General features: G+C 41.2%; 1 protein-coding gene across 1 annotated transcript; it reads right to left on the bottom strand.

Moving 5' to 3' along the window:
* Positions 1-302: 302 nt before the first annotated feature.
* On the bottom strand, positions 303-16,953 carry LOC117660407 (vomeronasal type-2 receptor 116-like). Its single transcript, XM_060686376.2, has 5 exons — positions 16,333-16,953; positions 14,053-14,280; positions 12,487-12,613; positions 11,159-11,416; positions 303-478 (listed from the first exon to the last, which is right to left on the bottom strand). The coding sequence occupies exons 1-5, from the start codon at positions 16,951-16,953 to the stop codon at positions 303-305; spliced, it is 1,410 nt and encodes a 469-aa protein (XP_060542359.2).
* Positions 16,954-27,302: the final 10,349 nt, after the last annotated feature.

Genomic DNA, 27,302 nt, shown 5'->3' on the forward strand with positions numbered 1-27,302 from the left:
AAGTTAGATTTATGCCACTGTACATTTTTGTCTATTCCTTTTTTTAAGGGAAGAGAAATAGTGCACCATAGAAGACCATTTTAATTTCCTATGTTTATATTTTTTGCCATACATAATCAGACAACAATAATATTCTAGGTTGAGAATCTCTTATTTTTCTCACATATCGGCTAAGCATTTCTTTTGTGTTTGTGATCATTCCCTGCCTCCTTCTCAAATGCACATTTCTATTTATGCAATTATTTAATTATGGCCAAAAGTGTGAAGTAATCAAATGTTTATGGCTTCTTAGTTTAAAGACCTTACACAATGTCTTCAAAGATTTTCTTGGAGGGACGTTCTGTGAAGTTGATCATTGCATAAAAGATGTAGATCTGAGAGAGAATGTCCACAACGATAAGATCTCCTGACTGATATTCCTTGTGAAGAAAAGGTAGAGGATCACTGATGCTGCATTTAGCACTGGAAATCATGCAAACTGCTCGGGGCAAAAACATTAAAAGAAAGGCTACAAATACCACCATCTTGAGTGAAAACATTTTTTTTTCTGAAACCCAATTCACCTGTCGTGACATCGTCCTTCTTTAGATAGCATGGCTTGATTGCAACAGCTTCTTGGCCAGTAGTGTAGTTTTCAGAGGGCAGGAAAAATAACTTATGAACCCATTCCTGAAGACCAGTCAGTATAGCACAGAAATATATAAAAAAGTGAATTTGTACTTGTACTGTACTGCCAGCTAAAGGGTTTGTACTTGTCCCTTGTACTGCCAGCTAAAGGAGCTCTCCTGGGAGAAGGAGGTGATAATTGCAGTGGAGAAATTACCAACATCAAAGGTCTTAGTAAAGAGGTCTTTGAGTAGAAAAACATATTTTTCACAACACTGTGTGACAATCAAGAGTACAGAAACATATCAAATTGTTTAAATGGTATTCATTTTTTTTTTAAAAAAATTCTAGGCTACGTAACTTTTTAAATTGCATGCTTATACATACGGAGAGCAAAAGAAAGATTTCTTAATGAGAACTTAAGGAAGAACTAGAACTTGTATACTGCCCAAAGTTACTCACGTGAGTGTAGAAATTTAATAACTAACTAAATTAGAGAAAGAAAGAAAGAAAGAAAGAAAGAAAGAAAGAAAGGAAGGAAGGAAGGAAGGAAGGAAGGAAGGAAGGAAGGAAGGAAGGAAGGAAGAAGAAAGAGGGAGGGAGGGAGGAAAGGAAGGAAGGAGGGAGGGAGGGAGAGAGGGAAGAAAAAAAGAAAGAAAGGAAGGAAGGAACAAAAGAAAGAAAGGAAGGAAGGAAGGAGGAAGGAAGGAAAGAGAGAGGGAGGGAGGGAGGGAAGGAAGGAAGGAAGGAAGGAAGGAAGGAAGGAAGGAAGGAAGGAAGGAAGGAAGGAAGAATTTACCAGTATTTGAATAGGAAAAGAGATTTTTGCTATTTTTGTTCCAGAAAGAAAGAAAAAAAATGCACTGATATGCAGGATATTAGATAATACTATATATCCGAGTTGACCAAATTATGATAAAAGGACTGTACATGTCAAAAGATTTTTTTTTAGAGGAACAAGTAGAAAAAGCATATGAAACAATCAACATCTTTAAAGGAATATAATTCATAAGGGAAGAAGAAAACAACACACTACCTTTCCTGGATAGGAAAGCACTAGCAGAGGAAGAAGCAGGAAATTAGGAGCAGAAATATTGAAAAACTATCCACAATAACCAAGAGGTCCACTACTGAAGTAACAATCCAACCTCCGCAAGAAGAGTTCTGGAAGCACAAAAATGGAAAGCAGAGAAAATCCCTTTGGAAGGAGAAGTAATTAAAAAAAATCTTAGATTGTGCAGAAATGAACAGATTAACTTTGATGATTAAAGAGAGAGAGGATATGGACTATTATAAGATATGGGGGAAATTTTATGATTGGTTAAAAAACAGATATAGATAAAGATTGTGATAATTAAATAAGGAGAATGTTATATTAAATGTATTGTAATTTGGGGAAAATATTGCAACAGAGAAATGGAAACTATCAAGGAGAAATGAAGATTGGAAGAGTAATAAAAAGATGAAGAAGTCATGGAAGAAACACCAAGAAGACACATGGAAGGATTGATGTATTATGTGTTTGTTTGTTTTAAAAAATAAAAAAAAACTTATATGTGTTTGTATAAAGAAGAATTCTGGAAGAAAATTATTCAGATCAGCAGTTTGGCAGATTGAATCTCACCAGACTCAAGGTTGACTCAGCCTTCCATCCTTCCGAGGTCAGTAAAATGAGGATCCAGATTCTTGGGAGCAATATGCTGACTCTGTAAACCACATAAAGAGGGCTGTAAAGCACTGTGAAGTGGTATATAAGTCTAAGTGCTATTGCTATGTGCTATAACATAACCAACACAACCTGTGAAAAGTATAACACTGTCATACATAAAAAAAATATCTCAGAAACAACCAACAGATTAATTATAACTACATGATATTATCATAGCACATAAACCAGCTAAAGCCTTCTGAAATATTTTAAGTAAACCAGAAGACTTAGGAAGAAGGAGAAGGAGAAGGAGAAGGAGAAGGAGAAGGAGAAGGAGAAGGAGAAGAAGAAGAAGAAGAAGAAGAAGAAGAAGAAGAAGAAGAAGAAGAAGAAGAAGAAGAAGAAGAAGAAGAAGAAGAGGAGGAGGAGGAGGAGGAGGGGAGGAGGAGGAGGAAGACATGATACAGTGTAAGGACTGTAATGACTATAATGCAAAGCAGGATGAAGATCAGAGTTGAGATATTATCAGTATACTGATGACACACAGCTGTATATCTCAATCCATATTCAGTTAATGCTGAAGATGCTGTGATCTTCCTCTCATAGAGTCTAGAGGCTGTTAGGGGTTAGATTGGGAACAATAGACTGATAATGAACCCTGGCAAGACAGCATGGCTCTGAATTAGGAGTTCTTTGGTCCATGGAGAATTGTCATCTCTGGTCTTGGTGGGGTGGCACTACCCCCAGATAGATCCAATGCATAATCTGGAGGTCCTCCTGCACTCATAATTGCTGCTCAAGGAACAGGAAGCAGTTGTGCCTTTTCACAATTGTGGGTTGTGCACTGGTCATTGAAGTGGTTTGGGAATAACGAGAGGCACAACCAAGCAAGTGACTACAGCTCTTTAATTTACAGTGAGACTTCAGCAAAAACTCAGAGGCTGCAGCCCTCCTTATATACAATCCTGGAGGGACTGTCAGCCAATCAGAAACGTAGGCAAGTTTGAAACTCCCGCTTAAAAGTATCAATACATAACACCCCTCCCTTCCCAGAAGGCACTAACATTCAAAAATTTACATAAGTACACACAAAATCTCGCAGGTGCCCAGGCCGAGTTCTCGTCCTAGTTGACCTGCGCAGTTCAGTGTTTGGTGGGGCGTCGAGCTGGTCGGAGGGACTTTCTGTCTCTCCCGGCTCCGCCAATGGAACCTCCTGGATTTTGTCCGGGGCGTGGTTATCCCCGGTTGGGAGTGGCGACTCGCTGGGGCAGCGCTGTAACCAGGGCTTGTCAGCTAAGTATTCTCGCGAACCCGGGCTTGAGTTAGCTGTTTTGGGAAAGTTGTTATAGTTAGGCTCGAAGATGTCTAAATTTATGTTTGCTTCGCCGACTACCCTTTTTCTCAGTTGGTCTATGTGGCGCTTCCAGAGTCTGTCTACCCCTACGTCTACCGTATAAGATTTCGGGCCTGTTATGCCCACTATGGTTCCTGCAACCCATAGAGGTCCGCTGGCATAGTTGCGAGCGAACACCGGGGACCCAACCTGAAACTGTCTTAGTCCAGAGGTCTCTCCCTTGAAATTTTCGTGCGAGTAGTTGGGGTGAAGCCTATCTAACACGCACTGGAGCTTCCTGCCCATGAGGAGCTCTGCTGGGCTTCTCCCTGTGGCTGTGCATGGTGTGGCATGCTGGACAGCTAAGAATTGATCTATCCTGGCCTGCCAGTCCCCGTTATCTAGTCTGGATAGGGCCTCCTTGGCCGTTCTTACAAAACGTTCGGCCAATCCGTTAGAAGCCGGGTGGAACGGGGCCGATAGGGCATGGCGGATGCCCAGTCCGGCCAAGTATCCCTCGAACAGGGTTGCTGTGAATTGAGGGCCGTTGTCAGATACTAGGGTATCCGGTAGGCCATGTGTGGCAAACAGCTTGCGAAGGGCTTTAATAACTGCCTTGGCTGTGGTAGAGGGCATTAGAATTATTTCAAGCCATTTCGAAAAGGCATCAACGACAATTAAAAATGTTTGCCCATGGAAGGGGCCGGCAAAATCAATATGGATCCTCCCCCATGGCCCTTTTGGTTTCTCCCACTCTCGGATGGGCGCTACCGGGGGATCAGGCCGAGACTCCTGGCAGGGTCTGCACCTTCCCACCCACTCAGAGATAACTTGGTCCATGTTGGGCCACCATACATAACTGCGGGCTAAACTTTTCATTCTGACAATGCCCGGATGCCCTTCGTACAGCAATTCTAAGACCCTTGTTCGTAGTTTTGTTGGCACTACCACCCTGTCACCCCACAACAAACAACCACCTTGCGTAAACAGTTCGTTTCGTTTGTTTACAAAACCTTGGTAGTCTCCCCCGTCCACCTTGACCGTCCACCCTTTAAGCACCCACCCCATCACAGTGCGAATGATCGGGTCCCTGGCTGAAGCTTTTGCCACGTCGGCAGAGGACATGGGTCCCAAAGTTAATGTGTCCAGTAGAAGGACGGAGGCCTCTGGTGTTGGATTGGTCAGTAAGTCAGGTAGGGGACAGCGGCTGAGGGCATCCACGTGACCCAGGGTCCATCCGGGTCGATGTACAAGCTGATATGAATAGGCCGAAAGAAAAATAGCCCATCTAGTTAAACGTGGGGAAAGAGCAGCGGGGGTGGGCCTGTCGCCTGCCAAAAGTCCTAGCAAGGGCCGGTGATCAGTCACAAGTTCGAATTGCCGGCCAAAGAGGTATTTGTGGAACTTTTTAACCCCCGCAATTGCAGCCAGAGCCTCTCTGTCCAATTGGCTATAGTTTCGCTCTGCGCTTGACAGAGTGCGAGAGTAAAACGCAATGGGCGCCTCTAGGCCGTTCGGCAGTCTATGGCCTAGGACGGCACCAACTCCTACGGGGGAGGCGTCACAAACCAATACAAGCGGTAGCGCTGCGTTGTATTGGATTAAGAAACTGTCTTCCAATAGAAGTCTCTTTACTACCTCAAAAGCGGCTGCTTGTGGTTTCCCCCAGACCCATGGTACATTCTTCCCCAATAGTTTGTGTAAGGGATCTGCGACGGCAGCTTTGTCTTTCAGGAACATTGAGTAAAAATTGAGCAGTCCAAGGAAGGCTTGGAGCTCTGCTTTGGTCTTGGGAGCAGGTGCGCTCTTAATCGCTCTCACCTTGCTTTCGGTAGGGTGGATGCCTGTGCCGTCCACCCTGTACCCCAAAAATTCAATGGAGGGGACAGCGATCATACATTTATTTTTCTTTAACCTTAGTCCCGCTTCCCTAAATCTAGAAAGGACGTTCCTTACTCTGTCCCCTAACTGACGTTCGTCCTGAGCGCTGACTAGAACGTCATCAAAATAGGGCACCACTCTGGGGAGCCCTTGCAGAAGGCGCTCCATGATGCTTTGAAACAGGCCGGGTGCGACGCTCACCCCAAACTGGAGCCTGGTGCATTTGAATGCACCCCTATGAGTTACAATCGTTTGCGCCTCTGCCATGGCATCATCAACTGGTAATTGTTGATAGGCCTGAGCCAGGTCTAATTTGGCAAAAAAATTTCCGGGCCCCAGGGAGTGTAGTAGATGATGCACGATCGGCACCAGATAGGCGCTCGGCTGCAAAGCCTTGTTGATCGTGCACTTGTAGTCGGCGCAGATCCTAATTGAGCCGTCGGACTTTACTGGGGTTACTATAGGGGTTTCCCACTTTGCATGGTCAACGGGAACCAACACCCCTTGTTTAATTAGTTTGTCCAGTTCCGCATCGATCTTTGGTTTCAATGCGAAAGGCACCCGTCTGGCCTTGAGTCTTATTTGGGCTACGTTGGGGTCTAAATTAAGGGAGATAGGGGTTCCCACATACTTGCCCAACGTGTCCCCGAAAACGTCCTGGAACTCGGTCAGGAGGCTGTCTTTTAATGATGACTTGAGCATCTGGTGGACGCCGGTGAAACCCATGCCGAGGGCTCGGAACCACCCCATGCCGAGAAGGCTGGGGAGCTGCTTCGTGATGATGGTCAGTGGCAGGTCTCTTTCGTAGTCTCCGTAGGTGACTCGGAACGTGCCCACGCCTTCGAGGGGGACTCGGTTTCCCTGGTAGTCTAGGGTGCGCAGTCTCTGTTTGGAGAGCTGGTCCTTCCGGAACGACGGCAGGAGGGTCTTTAGGGTCGCCCAAGACATTATGGAGAGAGCCGATCCGGTGTCGATCTCCATCGAGCATGGCTTGCCGTTGATTTCGACCACCGTGCTGACTTTGTCCTCGATTTCCGCGCTGGCCTGGTCTATGTGAATGCTGCGGCCATCTCGAGGTTCAAATTCGCTCCGTTTTTTCGTGCCGCCTTCTCTCGTTGGTTGTTTCTGGCGCGTTGATTCTGGTTGGCTGCGGCGCTCACGTGATTGGTGTTTTCTGGGCAGAATGGCTCTACAGACTCGCGCCAAGTGCCCTTTTTTCTCGCAACGCCTGCAGATAGCCTCCCTGTATTTGCAGGACAGTCTATCATGGTGCCCTCCACAGCTGGGACAGCTTCACCGTGGGCTGCCTGTGTCCTTTCTCTGGTGCTCCGTTCGGAAGACGTCTTCATCCGACTCGGACTCCGAGCTGGATCCGGCCTCTTCTCTGTGCACCTGGGCAGACTTGGGGTTGTCTTTGCTGGTCAGCGGACGCTGCAGTGTTTCTGCGGCTTTTGTGGAGGCTTCATGAGCCCTAACCTCGTCTAGGGCTCCAGCAAGCATCAAATCAGGCTTGGCAAGCAGGCGCCGTTGCAGCCTAATGTCCCGGACACCACAGATGAGTTGCTCAAGCAACGCATCGTCCAAGTCTCTATAGTCGCAATGGGTTGCAGCTTTTCTCAGGCTGGCCATGTATGCGCTGACCGGTTCTCCCTCTCACTGAACGCGCTGTCTGAGTTGGTATCGTTGCACGAACTTGGAGGGCACGGGAGCATAGTGAGCCCGGAGCGTGGCCATCAGGGTGTCCCAGGAAACAGTCTGGACCGGCGTTGGCTCGCACAGTGACTCTGCCATCTCGAACACGTCCGGTCCACAGTGGCTTAGGAAGAGGGCCCTCTTCCGATTAGCGGAGAGCCCTTGCATGTCGCTGGCTTCGAGCGAGCATTCAAACCTCGTCAGGTACGAGACCCATTTTTCGCGGGTCGGATCAAAAGGCTTGGGCAGAACGTAGGCAGACATGTTCGGTATGCCTCCTGTAGTTCGCCTCGTCGCCTAGCTGAAGCTCGTGGTCTCACTGGTTCGCTTCTTGTGACCTCTATCCCACCTTCGTCGCCAATGAAGTGGTTTGGGAATAACGAGAGGCACAACCAAGCAAGTGACAACAGCTCTTTAATTTACAGTGAGACTTCAGCAAAAACTCAGAGGCTGCAGCCCTCCTTATATACAATCCTGGAGGGACTGTCAGCCAATCAGAAACGTAGGCAAGTTTGAAACTCCCGCTTAAAAGTATCAATACATAACAGTCATGTCATTTTCTGGACCAACAATCCCTGCTCATAGTTACCCATGCCTTAGACACATGCTGTCTTAACTATCGCAATGATCTATACATGGGGTTGCCTTTAGAATGTATCCAGAAGTTTCAATTGGTTCAAAATAAAATGGCCTGCATGGTTTTGTTGAAGCTTAGATTTCACATGTGTCACCTCTCCTGAAGGAGCTGCATTGGCTGCTGATCTGGTTTGGGGTCCAATTCAAGGTACTGGTTATCACCCTCAAAGCCCTCAACCATATGGCTTGGAACCATGTTTTTTGAAGCAATATCTTTTCAAAGTCATATCTACATGATCCACCAGGGTGGGGAGACAGGGAATGATATGGTACTCTCTCCTAAGGAAATCCAATTTGTGGGATCATGAAGAAGGGCCTTATCTGTAGTGGCTCCCTCCCTGTGGAATGTTGTCTCTACAAAGATAAGATTGGCCCCCCACCCACTTTGACACTCTTTTTCAAGGCCCTGAAGACATGGATCTGCCATTGGGCCTAGGGATCTCAGGGTGATATGGATCCCATCAAGTGGATGGTCTGATGATTGTCTCCAGTAGGGGCTGAAGGTAGTTGGTTTTGTATTGGAGTTTTATTTTTGTAATCTGCCTGGAGTCACTGAGAGTGAGTTGGGTGGTCATGTTAATTTTCTTGATAAATAAATAAATATTTTCCTGTTGGAACTCCAAGACATGGGTGTTGTAGCTGTTATCCACTCCCAAAACACTTCACTTCTGCTCTGCCAAGTTTTTTTTCATTTGAAATCAATTTCACTGAATTTTGCTGTGAAGTTCTGTTCATATCTGACAATTTTTCATAATATGAGCAATGGTGGGTTAGAGGGTTGGTACGTTTTATAATTACAGACTGATTTGGAAATCAAATTATTGTTGAAGGAACACAGATCTGCTGTCAGAGAAGTGCAAATTAATTACACTGTTCCTAATTTTTCATTAGCATAGAAATTGTTCAGTGGCCCAAATTTTCATAAATGAGGTACTCTAATATAATGGATTTTTTTCCAATTGAAAGATATCATTTTCCTCAGAAAAGTGATTTCTGCTTTTCTACTTTTTTTCTGAAGTGCATTTCTCCCTTCATTTATTTGATGGCCTTTTTATTGCTGGAGGTGCAACATTTGAAACTGCTAGCTTTTAACACATGAGTAAACAAGTTTAACATACTGGAAGGCAATAGTTTCTACTGCAATCTCTTTCACCTTTTCATTTGTTACATTATTAGACTTGGTTAAAACACATCCAAGCAATTATTTCAAGATCTTCTTGGTTTCTCTAGGAGCTATTCTTAATATCCTTTAAAAAACTAAAAGGATCAACATTCAAGTATCAATATAGCTTTTGAATGTTGAGATAATTATTTCTCCATCACCTAATTCAGTGACAATACTTTTTATCTCAGTGAACAGAAAGTATTAAATACAATTTATATTTTAAGTTTTATCCATGGATAGTAAAAGTAATCAAGACTATGCCCAACTGATTCCAATTAAATATATTAATTGTAAATGAACTGCAATGTTGTTGTTGTTTTAAAAAAAACTATATATTGAATAGTAAGTACAGTATATCCTTAAGGACTTATATTAAATACATGGACATAGAATTTTGGCCTAGAAAGATTCTGTTTTCTCAGTCCATTTCATTTCATTTCATTTATTGGATTTGTATACCGCCCTACTCCCAAAGGACTCAGGGGGGTGAACAGCCACAGAATAAAACACATAAATACAAAATTTAAAAACAGAATAAAACGGAATTAAATAATTTGGCTGAGACAAATTTAAAACACCCAATAATTTTAAAAACAAATTAAAATTTACATTTTAAAGGGGAAAGATTTAGGCCAGGCCGGCTTGATGGAATAAAAAAGTCTTGAGAGCGCGATGGAAGGTGTACAGATCCGGGATCCTCCATACCTCCGGGGGGAGCTCATTCCAGATAGTAGGTGCCCCCACAGAGAAGGCTTTCCCCCTGGGGGCTGCCAGTCAACATTGTTTGGCCGACGGCACCCGGAGGAGCCCCTCTCTATGAGAGCGTACCGGTCGGTGGGAGGCTATTGGTGGTAGCAGGCGGTCCGGTAAATAACCAGGTCCTAAGCCATGGAGCGCTCTAAAGATGATAACCAAAACCTTGAAGCGCATCCAGAAGACCACCGGGAGCCAGTGCAGCTCATGCAGGAGAGGTGTTACATGGGAACGCCACGTCACTTCCATAACCACCTGCGCGGCCGCACTCTGCGGCAGTTGGAGCCTCCGAGTGCTCCTCAACGGGAGCCCCATGTAGAGAGCGTTGCAATAGTCCAGGCGGGAGGTGACGAGGGCATGAGTGACTGTGCGTAAAGAGTCCCGATCTAGAAAGGGACGCAACTGGCAAATCAGGCGGACCTGATGAAAAATCCTCCCAGTCACGGCCGTCAAATGCTCTTCTAAAGACAGCCGTGAATCCAGGAGGACACCCAAGTCACAAGCCCTCTCCATGGGGGCCAGTGATTCACCCCAAAAGTCAGTGATGGCGCCAACTGACTATATCGGGACGTCGGAAACCACAGCCACTCAGTCTTGGATGGGTTGAGCCTGAGCCTGTTTCTCCCCATCCAGATCCGCACGGCCTCCAGGCACCGGGACATCACTTCAAGGGCATTGTTGGGGTGGTCCGGGGTGGAGATGTACAGCTGAGTGTCATCAGCGTACTGGTGGTACTTCACCCCGAAACCACGGATGATCTCGCAATTTATATTAATTATATTATTACATCCAATTTATATTAATTTTGTCTTATTTTTTAAAAGTCCTTTGTTGTTCAGATCAGGCCTTAGAATGATAATATAACATTTGGGAGAAAAAATACAAATTAATAACCCCCCACTAGAGGCTATAATGGAGAAGATCTCAACAGCAACCATATATTTCCCTTTTGTGCTCAGGTACGTTGGAATAAAGGACAACCAGACACTGCAGAAGACCAACATGCTGAAGGTGATAAACTTGGCTTCATTGAAAGTATCAGGCAACTTCCTAGCTAGGAAAGCTACCATGAAGCTGATAATGGCAAGGAAACCCATAAAGCCCAAGACACCATAAAACATGAAGACTGATCCTTCATTACATTCTAAGATTATTTCTTCTGATATGGAATTTTTGTCAACGTCTGGGAATGGAGGAGTGATTATCAGCCATAGAATACAAATATTACTTTGAATAAAGGAGCAGCAAAATACTATAGACATAGCTAGTTTTCTCCCCACCCATTTGGTCATCTTGGACCCTGGTTTGGTGGCCATAAAGGCCAGAACCACAATGGTGGTTTTGGCCAAAACACAAGAAATGGCAACTGAATAGATAATGCCAAAGGCAGTTTGACGAAGGAGACATGTCACGTTGTTAGGTTTCCCAAGAAATAATGCAGTACAAAGAAAAGACAACAGAAGAGAAACAAGGAGAACATATGTGATATTTTGGTTGTTGGCTTTGACAATGGCAGTGTCCTGATGCTTAATAAAGATCCAAAAGACTGCAACTGTGACCAAAGAAAAGAAAAGAGCAGAACTGGCTAAAACCATCCCTAAAGATTCTTCATACTTCAAGAATGTTATAACTTTGGGAAGGCACAAATCCTGCTTCTTATTAGGGTACTCATCATCTGGACATTGAAAACATTCATCCATGTCTAGAAAACAAAGTAGAAGATTAGAAATCAGTTAGTCCAAACATTGTTTTGAAAATAAGTAAGATGAAACATACAGTGTAATGCCTAGAATACAGCTTGCTAGTTCAAAACTGAAAAGTAACCAAATTTATTCAGTACTTCTTAACTATATTTCTAACTCTCTGTGATCAAAAATGGCTCACTGTTGTACAAAAGAAGATAGAGAGGATGTCAGATACGGGTTAATGTCAGGGTTCCAAGTAACACCCCCAACGAATAGAACTCCGAGGCCTGGATTTCCTCAAAGCTACAATTTATTGGAGATGTCATATTGGCACATCTGGGAAAACCCGAATCTGAAAGGTTCCAGGTTTTCCCCACTCAAGTGAAAGTACAAGTCCCTATCCAACACCCACATGTCCAACACATGGTCCAATCATCCACCGTCCAAACTGAAAACACTCCCCAGTCATCCAACTCCAGATGCCAGGACAATGCGTCCTTGACTCTCTGAGAAAGGAATGTTATTTTGATTATGTATCATCTATACTCTATGCAATCCCCCCTCCCATTTTTCCACTGAAGAAGGTGTGGCAGGCCTGAAGGCCCAAACATAAAAGATGGCTTCCAGGTCTGACAGGAGATTGTATTTATAAGGAATTAAATTTCTTTTTCATCACAGCACTCCTTTTTTTCTACATTATGTATCAATTTTACCTTTTCCTTCGGTTCTTAATTTCCTTGGGTTTTCATAATTTTAGATTTGTCTAAAACATTGGTCAATGATTACTAATCCTAAACATTTTTCCTGGACCTACCTATATATCATTTGAAAAAAAAAGTTATCCTTTGAAGTTTCATGAACATTTCAGTGCACATCCTCTCTCAAAGTCAGATGTTCTTTAATTAAATATGTCTACAAAATATGTCCTTGGAGTTTAAAAGAAATAATTCAAACAAACAGAAATTGAGGAAATGGATATGCAAATGTGAAAGTTAAAAAGAGAGTGAAAGTAGACATTGATGTCCATTATGATTAGGGACACGGATCATTAAATCAAAATTAGATCAGTCATAAGTACAATTCTTACCTTGTTGGTTTGAAAACTTCCCTTCTGGACATTGAAGGCAATCATAGCAGCAAAATGGCTTCCCTTCTAACTTGCTCTTACTGTAGCCCAAAGGGCATTTGTTATTGCACTGTGAAAGTGGCTGGGTCTGTTCATAAATGAAATAAGAAAATGTTTTTGACAATATTGTACCTCAATATTTACCAAACATTTATTATTAGATTATATGTTGATTATTTTATAACTCAAGGTGGCATATATAGTGCTCCTACTTCCTATTTTTTTCAATAGCAACACTATGAGGTATTGTTGTTGTTATTACTTGTGAAGTTGTGTCCGACCCATTGCGACCTCATGGACAATGTTCCTCCAGGCTTCCTATCCTCTACCATCCCACAGAGTCCATTTAAGTTCACACCAACTGCTTCAGTGACTTCTCATTCAGCCACCTCATTCTCTGTCATCCCTTTTTTCTTTTGCCCTCAATCTTTCACAGCATTAGGCTCTTCTCCAGTGAGTCCTTCCTTCTCATTAGGTGGCCAAAGTATCTGATTTTCATCTTCAGATCTGGCCTTCTAAAAAGCAGTCAGGGTTGATCTCCTCTATGACTGACCGGTTTGATCACCTTGCAGTCCATGGGACTCGCATGAGTCTTCTCCAGCACCATAGTTCAAAGGCGTCAATTCTTTTCCTATCTTATGGTCCAACTTTCACAGCTATACATTGCAACTGGGAAAACCATAGCCTTGACCATACGCACTTTTGTTGGCAGGGTAATGTCTCTGCTTTTTACTATGCTGTCTAGATTTGCCATAGCTTTCCTCCACAGGAGCAAGCATCTTTTAATTCCTTGGCTACAATCCCCATCTGCGGTGATCTTGGAGCTCCGGAAAATAAAATCTGTCATTACCTCCATTTCTTCCCCATCTATTTGCCAGGAATTGAGAGGGCTGGATGCCATGATCTTAGTTTTCTTAACACTGAGTTTCAAGCCAACTTTTGCACTCTCCTTCTTCACCTGCATCAAGAGGCTCTTTAGTTCTTCTTCACTTTCTGCCATTAAAGTGGTATCATCTGCATATCTGAGGTTGTTGATATTTCTCCCGGCAATCTTAATTCCAGCTTTTGATTCATCTAGCCCCGCCTTTCTCATGATGTGCTCTGCATATAAGTTAAATAGGCAGAACGACGGTATACAGCCTTGCCGGACTCCTTTCCCAATTTTGAACCAGTCAGTGGTTCCGTATCTAGTTCTCACTGTCTCACACTATGAGGTGGGTTGTGCTTAGATAGATTGACTGGTTCAAAGTCATTAAGATAACTTTCATGCATAAGGGAGGACTAGAATTCACTGTCACCCAGTTTCTAAGTCAGCACTTTAACTACTTCAGAAAATTGGACTTTTAAATTTTTAACATTATGTTTTCTAGTGTTATAGATGGTCTGCCTAATGTTTAGTGGTTTTCAAAAAAGGAGGAAGAATTCATATTTGTAAAAAGGGAATTTTATTTTCTGTAAAGGTTAAGATGAGAGGTTTCCCCAGTGGAATGATTATCTACTATCATTTGGAATTTGTTTAGACCTTACCTGGTTAAATATGCTTGGCCACACAATAGATTTCTCAGAAGAGGAGAACATTTCTTTCTGGGGATTCCTGGGGTCTAGTCTTCCAACTTTGACCCTCTGGAAAGATTGGTTTGGAAAAGTGATCCAGTTTATAATATTAAATCCAGTCTCTAACTCTCCATTTTGGTTGAAGGAAACTTTCCCCCCTGCACTATTGTTGAATGAGATCCTTCTCATAAGGTGGTTCAGCTGAATGGAAAAATAAGTGAAAAGAGAAATTCACGACAAGGAATTTATACAGTTGTACAAAATTCTGTTTGAAATATATAGAGAATGAACCTTTTAAATTCTTTGATATGACCAAAAGTTGAGAAAATACTAGTATTATTACTTAATACTGAATTATGTGATTATGGTTCTTTCATGTACAAAGGGAAACATTTAAAACTAAACATAGAAATTAAAGGATACTAATTAGCATACTTTATGAATCTAATTTATTAGATCAATTAAAAAACCCTGTTTTACACTGCACTTGAAAAACATTAAAACAATTAAATGGGAAAAAGAATTGTACAGAATCCCCCCCCCCCCTTTTCTAAATTTTGCATCTTGTATGAGTTCTCGGAGTCAGAATTAGCTTTATAGGCTAAAATGTATAAAGAATGGTTGCTGAAATTGGGTATGTCTAGTTTAATGAAAAGAAGGACTAGGGGTGACATGATAGCAGTGTTCCGATATCTGTGGGGGCTGCCACAAAGAAGAGGGAGTCAAGCTATTCTCCAAAGCACCTGAGGGTAGGACAAGAAGCAATGGGTGGAAATCAAGGAGAGAAGCAACTTAGAACTAAGGAGAAATTTCCTGATAGTTAGAACAATTAATTAGTGGAACAACTTGCCTCCAGAAGTTGTGAATGCTCCAACACTGGAAGTTTTTAAGAAGATGTTGGATAACCATTTGTCTGAAGTAGTGTAGGGTTTCCTGCCTAAGCAGGGGGTTGGACTAGAAGAGCTCTAAGGTCCATTCCAACTCTATTTTAATTAGGAAGTTTAGGAAACTGTTGAGGATGAATTGTCTTTTTATTAAGAAGATTTATACCTAAAGGTGATGGATGGCTACATGATGTGGTAAGAATGATGGAGTTGAGTAAGAAGAGAAATCTCAAGTTCTTCCTTTCTTAAGTGGTAAGCTGCAAAGGAATAGCTATCCTACATGGAGAATTGAGTTGATTTCTTATAAAAGAATTTGAGGAAAAAATCCCATGAATTACTCCCATATTGTAGATCTTATAAAATGCTATTATGCTTAGGACATTTTGAGGGGAACCATGAATACATACTGTATTTTTCGGAGTATAAGATGCACCTTTTTCCCCAAAAAAAGAGGGTGAAAATCTGGGTGCATCTTATACTCCAAATGTAGCCCCACCCAGCTTCGCAAACGAAGATTTCAGAGGCTGAAAGGAGCCTCTGAAAGACGCTTCAGAGAAAAGGCTCTGAAAGACTTTTATTTAAAATAATATGGCAAGCAACTAAAGAAGAATCAGTAAAGGTTCTAACCAAACTATGTTAACAAATCTGGAGAATGACACAATAACCAACAGACTGGAAGAGATTAAATCTACATACCAATACCAAAGAAAGGAGATTGAACAGAGTACAGAGGTAGTCCTTCAGAATAAAAGCCTCTGAAAGAAGCTTCATAAAAAAAGCCTCTCAAAGAAGCTTCAGAAAAGAAGCCTTTTTTTCTGAAACTCTGTTTCGGAGGCTTTCAGAGGCAGAAAAAAATGTTTTTTTCTGAACCAGAGTTTCAGAAGTTTCAGAGGCAGAAAAAAAAGCAAGGCACAGAGTTCACAACCAACCAACCTGTTGCTAAAGTTCACCTCTGGGAACAGCTGATTGGTGGTATTCCGGGAGGCCGATCCACCCACCAATCTTTTTCCTTATTTTCCTCCCCAAAACTAAGGTGCATCTTATACTCTGGTGCGTCTTATACTCCGAAAAATACAGTAGTTGATTTTTCTTTTTTTTACCTTGTGTTGAAAAGCTAAAGAAGGTCTTTTGGGCAAGGTTTTTTTTTTGGGGGGGGAATAGCACTATTTAGTGTGAAGAACTAAAATATGACAACTATACAACATAATTCTACATATCTTTTAAAGCAAATCAAGTCACATTAAGTCCTTCCAAAATCTGCAAATTTAGAAATGGTATTACTAGCGTGAGTGGGAATGAGTTGTGTCTACAGTAAATTTTCTCTGCCGAAGTGCCAAATTCCATACATCTTAGTTAATTAGGCCATTACCTCCCATAGTTTTTGCTTCCTGAGGTTCAATTCAGTTACATGCTTCCCTGCTCTGTAATTCAGTACAGACGCAAAGAGATCACCCAAAGCATGTGCCACCACATAGACTGCATTGTAGACGTTGTAACTCTGACTGGTCATACGCATTTCAAATATAGATGTAGGAAGAGTCTCCAGTTTCTCTTGTCCAGTACAGGTGACCCTGTCTTCCTCAGATGTCATGGAGTTAGGAAACGAGCATTCAAATGCATTTTCCCAGAAGACCTTAATAAAGCTATCTTTTTTTGCCAAGGTGGGGTTTTTCATTTGAAGAAATTCATGAAATCCCAAGACTTCCTCTGTGTGAATTGCAAAAGATAAAGCACCGTGCAGGAAGTCAATTTTTACAGCCTTTAACAAAGGAAGTGATGTGAATTCCATCTGGGCTGTTAAAACCCACACTCTACTTTTTCTCCATACTGGCATTTTTTCGAATTGGGATATCAATGGAAAAAATCTCAGAAGAATCATATCATCCATTTCACCATGAACTATCACTACATTCGCTGTGCTGGTCATCGCCACTTTATATATTTCAACCGCCTCTCTTATCAATTCGTCAAAGCTGTTGAAATAAGTCATTGCGGGGAACTTTGCAGTAAATGCAAAGCATATCTCTCTCTGAGAAAACATAGGCACAATATCATGTATAAACTTTTCACCATTCTCATTATGTGTATATAGTGCCCCTATCCATGTCCACCTGAAATGCTGTAGTAATTGGAGAATTCCATTGTATTGGTAGTCCACATTTGGAAACATCCGTTGGATGAGACCCTGATGAGTTTCTGAAATTATCTCTGGAGCTGAACCGTAAATAAGCTTATCAAAGAAAGACAGAAATAAGGGAAAGGGAAAAAAATGTAATTTACAAATATTTGCTTATAGTGCCTGATTTTCCAGAATAATCTCCTAATCCCATTTCCAATTTATATGTAGCTATGTTCTGGAAAAGGGATGCGGTGGCTCAGTACCTAAGACACTGACCTTGTTGATCAAAAAGTCTGCAGTTCAGCGGTTTGGATCCCTAGTACCACGTAATGAGGTGAGCTCCTGTTACTTGTCCGAGCTTCTGCCAACCTAGCAGTTCAAAAGCATGTAAAAAATGCAAGTAGAATAAAAAGGGTGCACCTTTGGTGGGAAGGTAACAGCGTTCCGTGTGCCTTTGGTGTTTAGTCATGCCAGCCACATGACCATGGAGACGTCTTCGGACAGCTCTGGCTCTTCGGCTTTGAAATGGAAATGGGCACCGCCCCCTAGAGTCGGGAACGACTAGCACATATGTGCGAGGAGCTTTACCTTTATGTTCTGGAAGCATTAATGCAGAATTCTTCCATTCTAGTTTGAATGTTGTGAAATTCAACAAAAATAAGAGCTAGGGTATAATGTAAATAAAATGTATACTACTGAAATTATCCACCCTACCACAAGAAAATCTGTGTGAACAAGTATGATTCATTGGTACAATATTTCCTTCAATAGCTGAAGCTCTTGTTTCTTTTAATCTTTCATGAAAATACCCTGATATCTGGGATATCCTTCATGGCATCTTTCTAAAACAGTGTTACACATGGAGACAGTCAGGTACTGTACAGAGTCTGGCATAGAAAAAAATGCATCTGCTTTTCTATACATGTCTATTCATTGATGCATGCATGTCGAAAGTGAAACACCACAAATTTTGGCTTCACACACCAATATTCACTAATGCAACTATTCTTGAAAGCATATTCTATTTTGATGAAATTTTCAGAAGCTGATGAGGTCATGTGTGAATGGGAGATGCCCTCATGTAAACTCTGTACTCTCCAATATGGCATGCTTTCACACTATTTTCCAAGGCTGCAGAGGCTTTGGAAGAGCATTCTCCAACATTATTTAGCATTCTCATACAACCCATATCAGCTTCAGATAGGCTGCAGGAGTCTATCAACAGAAAGAGAATATAACTTGAAGATAAATGGTACATAAGAGATCTTGAAGAGCACTGAGCCATGGAGGCAGTGATGGGTTGCCCCCAGTTTGGACCGGTTCTATCGAACCAGTAGTAAAACCAGTGGGAGGCTCCGACCACTGATCCCGACATCAGGGAGTTTCTGTGCATGTGCAGAAGCGCACAATAGAGAGAGAGTGAGAGTGAAGCGAGTGCACACACATGGCCCCATTGCAAACTGGTAGTAAAAATAGAACCCACCCCTGCATGGAGGTAATTGTGTTGTTCCCTAAGAAGCAGTAGAAGTAGTAGTGCTAGGACTGAAGTCAAGGCTCAGCCTTGATTAAAAAATTCAGTATTGAATATACTAGTTAGACACATAGACAAACAGACAGACAACAGTGTTATGACCCAAATCTATGGGTCAACATCTGTTGACATGGGTATATTCATTGATAAAAAGATTTGCCATCTGCTGACTTTTTATATGTCTGATACAGTGGTGGATTGCTCGTGGTTTGGCCCAGTTTGGGCGAACCGGTAGTGGTGATGATGTGAACCGGTTCTCTATGACTGTGAGCTGGGCTCTCCCGCCTGCCTGCGCATTATACCTACCTTTATTTGTCATTTTTTAACCCAGCTGATAGGTGCGGCAGAGTGGATTGCTGCGCCTCAGCTGGGCAGAAATCTAATGCAGTTGCGCGGAGTGCAAGTTCAGCGTGCGTGCAAGCGAAGCCAGCATGCACACGATGATCACACGAAAGTGTGTGTGCAAAGAGAACCGGTGGTAACACCAGTTGGAACCCACCACTGGTCTGATATATATGCACACACACACACAATTCACATACACAATTGCTTACTTATTGTGGTATTTATTTCAAATCCAAGAAAACTAAGATCATGGCATCCAGCCCTCTCAATTCCTGGCAAATAGATGGAGAAAAAATGAAGGTAGTGACAGATTTTATTTTCCTGGGCTCCAAGGTCACCACAGATGGGGACTACAGCCTAGAAATTAAAAGACACCTGCTCCTGGGGAGGAAAGCTATGGCAAATCTAGACAGCATACTAAAAAGCAGAGACATCACCCTGCCAACAAAAGTGCATATAGTTAAGGCTATGGTTTTTCCCAGTTGCAATGTATAGCTGTGAAAGTTGGACCATAAGATAGGAAAAGAATTGACGCCTTTGAACTATGGTGCTGGAGAAGACTCCTGCGAGTCCCATGGACTGCAAGGCAATCAAACCGGTCAGTCCTAGAGAAGATCAACCTTGACTGCTCTTTAGAAGGCCAGATCTGAAGATGAAAATCAGATACTTTGGCCACCTAATGAGAAGGAAGAACTCACTGGAGAAGAGCCTAATGCTGTGAAAGATTGAGGGCAAAAGAAAAAAAGGACAACAGAGAATGAGGTGGCTGGATGGAGTCACTGAAGCAGTTGGTGGACTTAAATGGACTCCGGGAGATGGTAGAGGACAGGAGGGCCTGGAGGAACATTGTTCATGGGGTCGCGATGGGTCAGACACAACTTTGCAACAAGCAACAAATTTCAAATCCATGTAAATTAAAAACATAGTGAATGATTGATTTGCAAATATAAGCACTGTACCTGTGGTACTTTATAAAGGGACAGGATAGTAGCTGTGTGTAGGCAGACTTCAATGGTTGGACCTCCAATAACTGCTATTATTCTGTTCTGGATGTCACAATTATAATTAGGAATGAATTCATCTTGTGCAGAAAACAGTTCCAGTGATGCATGATAGGTCCAACTTGCACTAAAATAACTATTATAGATGTGAAATCCCAAGGTGAGGTTGGGTAAAATCTGAGGATCTTCATTGATCTCCTTGATTGTAAATTCCAAAGCCAGGAAATGCTGATAGATGGGAGTCATGACACTGAAAAGGGAATCAGATAATCTTTCACAGCGCATTCACTGCAAACGTGAGATGAATTATATTTCAGTATAATATATTACAAAGGATTCGTTCAGGAGACATGACTAGGAAAATATATTATAACTGGAAAACAGGAATGGTTTATTACCAATCGTAGGAAATGTAATCATTCTCCTTTATGAATTGTTAAAAGATTCTTCAGCTCTTCATTATATCAAAAGAAGTTACATTATCATTGTAACCACATTTTCAGTGGACTAAAATTAACGCCAGCCAAAATTCTCTAGGTCTTATTATACAACAAAATATTGTGTGTAAATATTGTACATGAACATGAGTTGAGCTTAATTTCAGCTGACTGCATCTATGCAGTTGTTGGTTGGTTAATTCTTTTCTCCAACATTATATATTCTTAAAAAAATCACCACTGCTTTTTCCGGAGCCCTTTTTATAACCACAAAAGCACCCTTTTCTGCTTGGTTATCTGTCTTGGAGTTTCCAAGTAAACCACACCCAATATTAACCAGGATTTCCAAGATCAGTCAAATAGACCTATGAGCCTTACCTGCTAAAACATTGTAAAGTGCATTTTAAAAACTTACAGAATTTCATCAAAGAGATCACTAGATGGTGCTTTCCTGAAGTCCATCATGTCATACAATATGTAGATCTTAGACAGAATGCCTACAACAATGAAGTCCCCTGGTTGGTATTGTTTGTGAAGTAGAGGTAGGGGTTTACTGACACTGCATTTAGCACTGGAAATCTTACCCACAACTTTGGGAAAAAGGACCAAGACCAGTGCTTCAAAGACCAACATACTGAATGAAGTTGTTCCTTATTTAAGTCATTTTGCCTGTTTTAGCATTGCCTTTCCTTAAATTGGACCATTTGGAATAAGGAACCAGAGTGCTTTTTTTTTACTGAATAGAATCAGTGGTTGGATATTACCATTCTGGAGTGATTATAACAACTCTGTATTTTTTTTCCAGTTCTTGTTATTTTGCTTTTGGTGAGCAGAGGGTTGTGTGCATGTACTTATTGCAAATCCTTTGAGAATTGATGACTCAAAAGCTGCCTTTGCTAAATAGATGATTACAGGTGAAATTAAATTCTTTTTTTAAAAAAAATGCTTGTTATTTCTGGATAGAAAGATTACTTCATTCTCTTTGCGAAATAGTCAGAAATGCGAAAGATTATTTGCAGGTGTGCTGGTGGTTAAAGTTGTTGAGTTAGGAGATGAAATTGAAATAAACGTAATTAAGCAGTTAATTATAGGGAAGACATTATCCACTTTGAATCAGAGGTTCAAGGAAATGCTGAAGACAAAATAATATTGTTTTTTTAGTTCTAAGCACATATCAACAATGGTGTTTTTTAGTGAAGTAGGAAAGTAAGATAGAAGCCTTTAATTATTTACGCAAGAAAAAAAGTTTTTTGTTGCAATTTGAGAAAGGTTTTTAATTTTCCTGAATTACTAATAGGCAATAAAGAATATTTTTACCATATTGTTCTTGGTGCTTCACATACAATTCTGAGAAATGGCGTTCTTCTAGACTAGGGATCTGAAACCTTAAACACTCAAAGAGCCATTTGGCCCGTTTCCCACAGAAAAGAAAACACCGGGAGCCACAAAACCCTTCCCCGTGCCTGACTATTCCTTGAGTGGCCACAAAACTAGCATATGTAGTTGAATTAAATGTTCTGTTTTCTTCTGAAATTTTCTTTTCTTGGATTATATCCATGGTTATTGAAAAGCTCAATAAATCGTGTGCTGGTGGGTATCGCACACTGGTGGTTGTGACGCATATTTTGAGTGACAGGGAGCCGCAGCAGAAGGGTGAAAGAGCCACATGTGGCTCCAGAGCTGCAGATTGCTGACCCCTGTTCTAGACAATCAATATCAGTCTGTCACAAGTTTGAACAACTTGAGGTTGTATGAATATGCATGGCTTCTGGGTTTGTGCATTATTTATTTATTTATTTATTTTATTTGTTTCCATTTCTATACCGCCCTTCTCCAATAGAACTCAGGGCGGTGAACAGCCAGAGTAAAAAAAACAGAACATACAAAATTTAAAAACAGTTTAAAATGATTAAATATTTTTGGACATAATTTAAAAACAACCCAAATTAAACAGAACAAAAACAAAAATCATTTGTTGCAACCAAAAATAGAGTGCTTTGTAAAATCGTTTCAGAGTAACCATAGTTAAAACTAAAATTGAACTGTTGGATTTGGTGATAGAAGAGACGGACACAGTTCTTCAGTAACAACAGCTCTTTAATAGTAGACCAGTACAACCCAACAACCTGCTTGTCTGGCAGTGTCCTCTTTTATAGAGAGCTGCCAGACGGCTTAGCTAATGAGATACAAATATTTTCCCACCTATTTGGCGGACCTGAGTGAAGCCTGCAGCACACTTCCTTACTTCCTTATATTGTATATAACATAAACCACCCATGACTGAAAGCCTGGTTATTTCCAAGCTTGCATGTCCTCATTTTGTAGGGTTTGAGGGAGACGTTCTGTTGAAGTTCCTGTTTCCAAAGGAATTCCATCTATTGGGGCTGTGGAAGACAGCCTTCTCTATCATGAGGCACTCCTGTGGAACAACTTGCCCCCCAAGTATGAGGACCATTTCCCCTCTACTGTGTGAAAACTGGAGTTTAGAACAGAGCATTTTATTTTTAAATGAAATGTGGTTTTTTTTTAAAGATTTACCCTGGTGGTTAATGCTACTCTAAATATCTATATCTATGTATGTATGTATGTATGTATGTATGTATGTATGTATGTATGTATACATGTAGGTCTTTGGTTATTCGGGTTTTCTCCCACATAAAATTGGAAGTGTCTTGGAGACGTTTCGACGAAGTCTCATTCATCATCTTCAGGCTGGCATTTTCAGCTTCGTGCTTCTTCGATATATAATATCGATAAAAATCCATATATCCCTTTATCTCTCTGTCTCTGTCTCTGTCTCTGTCTCTCTCCCTCTCCCTCTCCCTCTCCCTCTCCCTCTCCCTCTCCCTCTCTCTCTCCCTCCATCCCTCCCTCCCTCCTATCCATATATATCTCCATATATATATATATCCCTAAGGCCTCAGTCTCCTGGTTTCTAGCCTAGTATCTTAGAAATTTAGTTGTTCTGGATTTTGGATCCATATATCATTTAAAGGGTTCAGTAGAGGGAATATTTTTTAAAAATATGTTTCTTTCTCCTGCCATTATTATTTTTTATAAATAATTCAAGGCATCAAAAATATCTAATACGTCTCCCTCCTTCTATTTTTCCCCACATTAACACATGTTTGAGACAGGAGTAGAACTCACAATCTCCTAGTTTCTACCCTGGTGCTAAACCAAACTAGTTTTATATTTCCTGATACATGATGCAAAATAGGAAGCAGCAATTAAATTTATGGTACTCTGTTCTTTTCTCTTTTGAGCTGATCTTTTTTGTTCAAATCGGGCCTCAGCACAATGATGTACAATTTGGGAGAAAAGATACAAAGCAGTAATCCAGCACTGGAAGCTATAATGGAGAAGATTTCCACAGCAACCGTATATTTTCCCTTTGAACTCAGGTATGCTGGAACAAAGGACAACCAAACACTGCAGAAGACCAACATGCTGAAGGTGATAAACTTGGCTTCATTGAAAGCATCAGGCAATTTCCTTGCTAGGAAAGCCAGTGTGAAGCTGACAGTGGCAAGGAAGCCCAAATAACCCAAGACACAGTAGAACATGAAGGCAGATCCTTCGTTACACTCCAAAATGATTTCTTCTGCTATTGACTTCATGTCAGCATCTGGGAATGGGGGAGAGATGAACAGCCATATAATACAAATTTTAATTTGAATAAAGGAGCAGCAGGATACTAGAAATGTGCCAAGTCTTTTCCCCAACCATTTGGTCATCTTGGACCCTGGCTTGGTAGCCATGAAAGCTAGAACTACGATGACGGTTTTGGCCAAAACACAAGAAATGGCCACTGAGAAGATGATGCAAAAGGAAGTTTGACGAAGGAGACATGTCACCTTGTGAGGTTTCCCAATGAATAGCAAAGTACAAAGAAATGATAACAGGAGAGTAACAAGGAGTACATATGTGAGGTTTCGATTGTTAGCTCTGACAATGGGAGTGTCCTGATGCTTAATAAAGATCCAAAGGACTCCAGCTGTGATTAAAGAGAAGAAAAGAGAAGAACTAGCCATAACTGTTCCCAGGGTTTCTTTGTAGTTCAAGAATGTTTTAACTTTGGGGATACACAAAACCTGCTTCTCATTGGGATACCGATCTTCTGGACATTGAAAACATTCATCCATATCTATGAAAGAAAATATTGATGTTGAAGTTGCATTGAAAGAATAAAAACTGACTGTACAATTGTTCAAAGCGAGGACTGCCAATTAATTTTTGAAAAAATATATGTAGTACATGAAGTTAGTTGCCATCAAGGTATCTATATATATAAAAGTGAAAACCACTCATGGCATAATCACAAAATCTCCAGAACCGAAAATCCTACAAAATTGAAATTTGCCACGTATGTTTCCCTTGGCTTCTAGGTGTTCAATAAGAAAGGATTTTTTGAAATGACCATCAGAGAGTTAGTATTTCCTATATTAGGATTAACACTCTCTGATGCTAAGGAGTTCTACTCCCCCTCCCCACCTGAAAAGAAATCTGTTCCAAATGCAAAACAGAAGCAGAGAAGAGGAGTTTCAATTTCTGTTTTACTTTCACAGCAGCAACCAGCAGATAGGATAGGAGAGGCTTCTGTGGGGCAAGGCTGAGGGAGAGAAGGGGATAGAATAGTGGAGGCCTCTGTGGGGCAAGGCTAAGGAAGAGAAGGGGATAAGATAGGGAGGCTTCTGTGGGGCAAGGCTGAGGGAGAGAAGGGAAGAGGAGAGGAGAGGCTTCTGTCCAGCAAGCATGAAGGGGAGAAGAGGATAGGATATGGGAGGCTTCTGTGGGGCAAGGTTGAGAGAGAGAAAGGGAGAGAAGATGGCGATCATAACTACTCATTAATTTTCAAGCTGTGTGGATTTATCAAGCCCGATCACATAGTTTTGTAGCAAAGCACAGATATTCAGCTAGTATTTGCATAAATTCACTTCTTGCTACCAATAATGAACATGTTTGCAATTCAACTACTTATCCCTATTTTCTAGTCTAATCTGCCAAGTGAAAGAGTTGGCAGAAAACAGAAAATTCCCCATGGTACATTTGACAATCCCATTCATTTGATGAGGTAGATATACAATATCTCTTACCCTCCCTGTTAGAAATCTTCCCTTCTGGACATCGAAGACAGTCATAGCAGCAAAATAGTTTTCCTTCTATCTTCATCTTACTGTAGCCTGAATCGCACTTCCCATTACAGAGAGAAAGTGGCTGGGTCTGTCCATAAATAAATAATTTTAAAAAAGTTTATCTTTGGAAACATGGCATCTCAGTTTCTTTCAGTATTTTCAGAAATGTCTTTCCAACATATTTTTTCTTTTGATATAATAATGTGAGACAGCAAAGTCTGGTTTTGGGTGGAAAAGATTTGAACAACTTTTTGCCTCAGTGCAAACATGTAGGTCACAATACTTAATTTGTTGCCAATAAAAAGATCACTTTACAGAGATATAAATTTACAAATGTTGCTTGCCTTTCTTTGCTTTTGAACATCTGTGAGGTTTTTAGTAAACGGCAAAGTTTTCACATAGAATTTACATGCAAGGTGTGAACTTTCTTTGTGGCCTACTCCATTTCTCTCCATTTACCCACCTTCTACCCTAGAAGGTATCCTAGGAAACACCAATGAATGACTCTCTAAGTCTATCAGCTAGGCTGAAACTGCCCAGAATATCATTCGATTGCAGCTACCAGCCCTGGATGACATCTTCGAATCTCGCTGTTTGAGAAAGTTGCATAACATTCTGAGAGACTAATGTCATCCTGCTTACAATTTTTTTGAACTGTTGCCTCCTGACAGAAGATACAGAACAATTAAACCTCGGACCAAACGTTTTCTGAATAGTTTTTATCTCAGAGCTATAATTGCTCTCAACAATGAACTAAAGGGCCACCATCAGTGAGCTGTTGGACAGCATTACTTGGCCTGTTGTGTGGATGTTTGGGTGGTTTAGGGGTGGGAAATTGTGGTAGGTGTGAGTGTGTTTGGGGATTGTTATGTGTGAGTGTGTTTGGGGATTCTTCTGGTTTTTGGGTGTTAAGTGAATTTTGTTGTATGTGTATACTGTGTATACACGTACAATGATAATAAAGTTGTTGTTGTTTTTGTTGTTGTTGTTGTTGTTGTTGTTGTTGTTATTATTATTATTATTATTATTATTATTATTATTATTATTATTAGATACACAGAATGTTACAGGTGGAAATCAGCACTTCTCTATGTTTTGGATGCTTCTGGATTGAAAGGATTAGCCAGCTGTTGTCGAAGGGACCCCCTAATGTCTAAACAGCAGCATATATAGAGAAAAAGTCAAATAATATCTAGACAAGACCCACTCTGTGGCCGATAACCAGCTCAGCAGAGAGTAAAATCCAGGAAAATGTTAGTTAGGTGGATGGAAGACTTTGAAGAATTTCAAAGAGTGGACTTATGGAATGCTACAAAGAAGTAATAGTGGATGGGACCAATGGAGGAACTGGCACCTGGGTCTGACAAAAATTGAGAAGTATGGAAACCATTGAATAGACTGTGCATGGGTACAAAAAGATCCAGAAACACTCTGAATCTTGGAGATATTCAGTTGCTTCTACTCTTTCAGGTTGTGGTGACATTGAGACAACAAAACATATGTATGTCTGCCCTTTGTGCCCCGATCAGTGTACATTTCAGGACCTCATGGCAGCATGATGGAACACAATCAGTGTTGCTAGTTTCTTGGGTCTGTTTAATTTGTACATATTTTAATCCTACATTTTATATTTTTGAATGTTTTGCCTTATTTTAACTGTGATGCTACTGACATGGATAAACAAACAGCTAAGCTGGAGAGGCTTCAGGGAGAGAATATAATTCTGTTTCCAAGTTTCATTGCTATGGAATAGTTTGGCTCTTAGTGAGCT

Source organism: Pantherophis guttatus, chromosome 4, assembly GCF_059756535.1.
Source record: "Pantherophis guttatus breed Tessera chromosome 4, ASM5975653v1, whole genome shotgun sequence".
NCBI lineage: Eukaryota > Metazoa > Chordata > Lepidosauria > Squamata > Colubridae > Pantherophis > Pantherophis guttatus.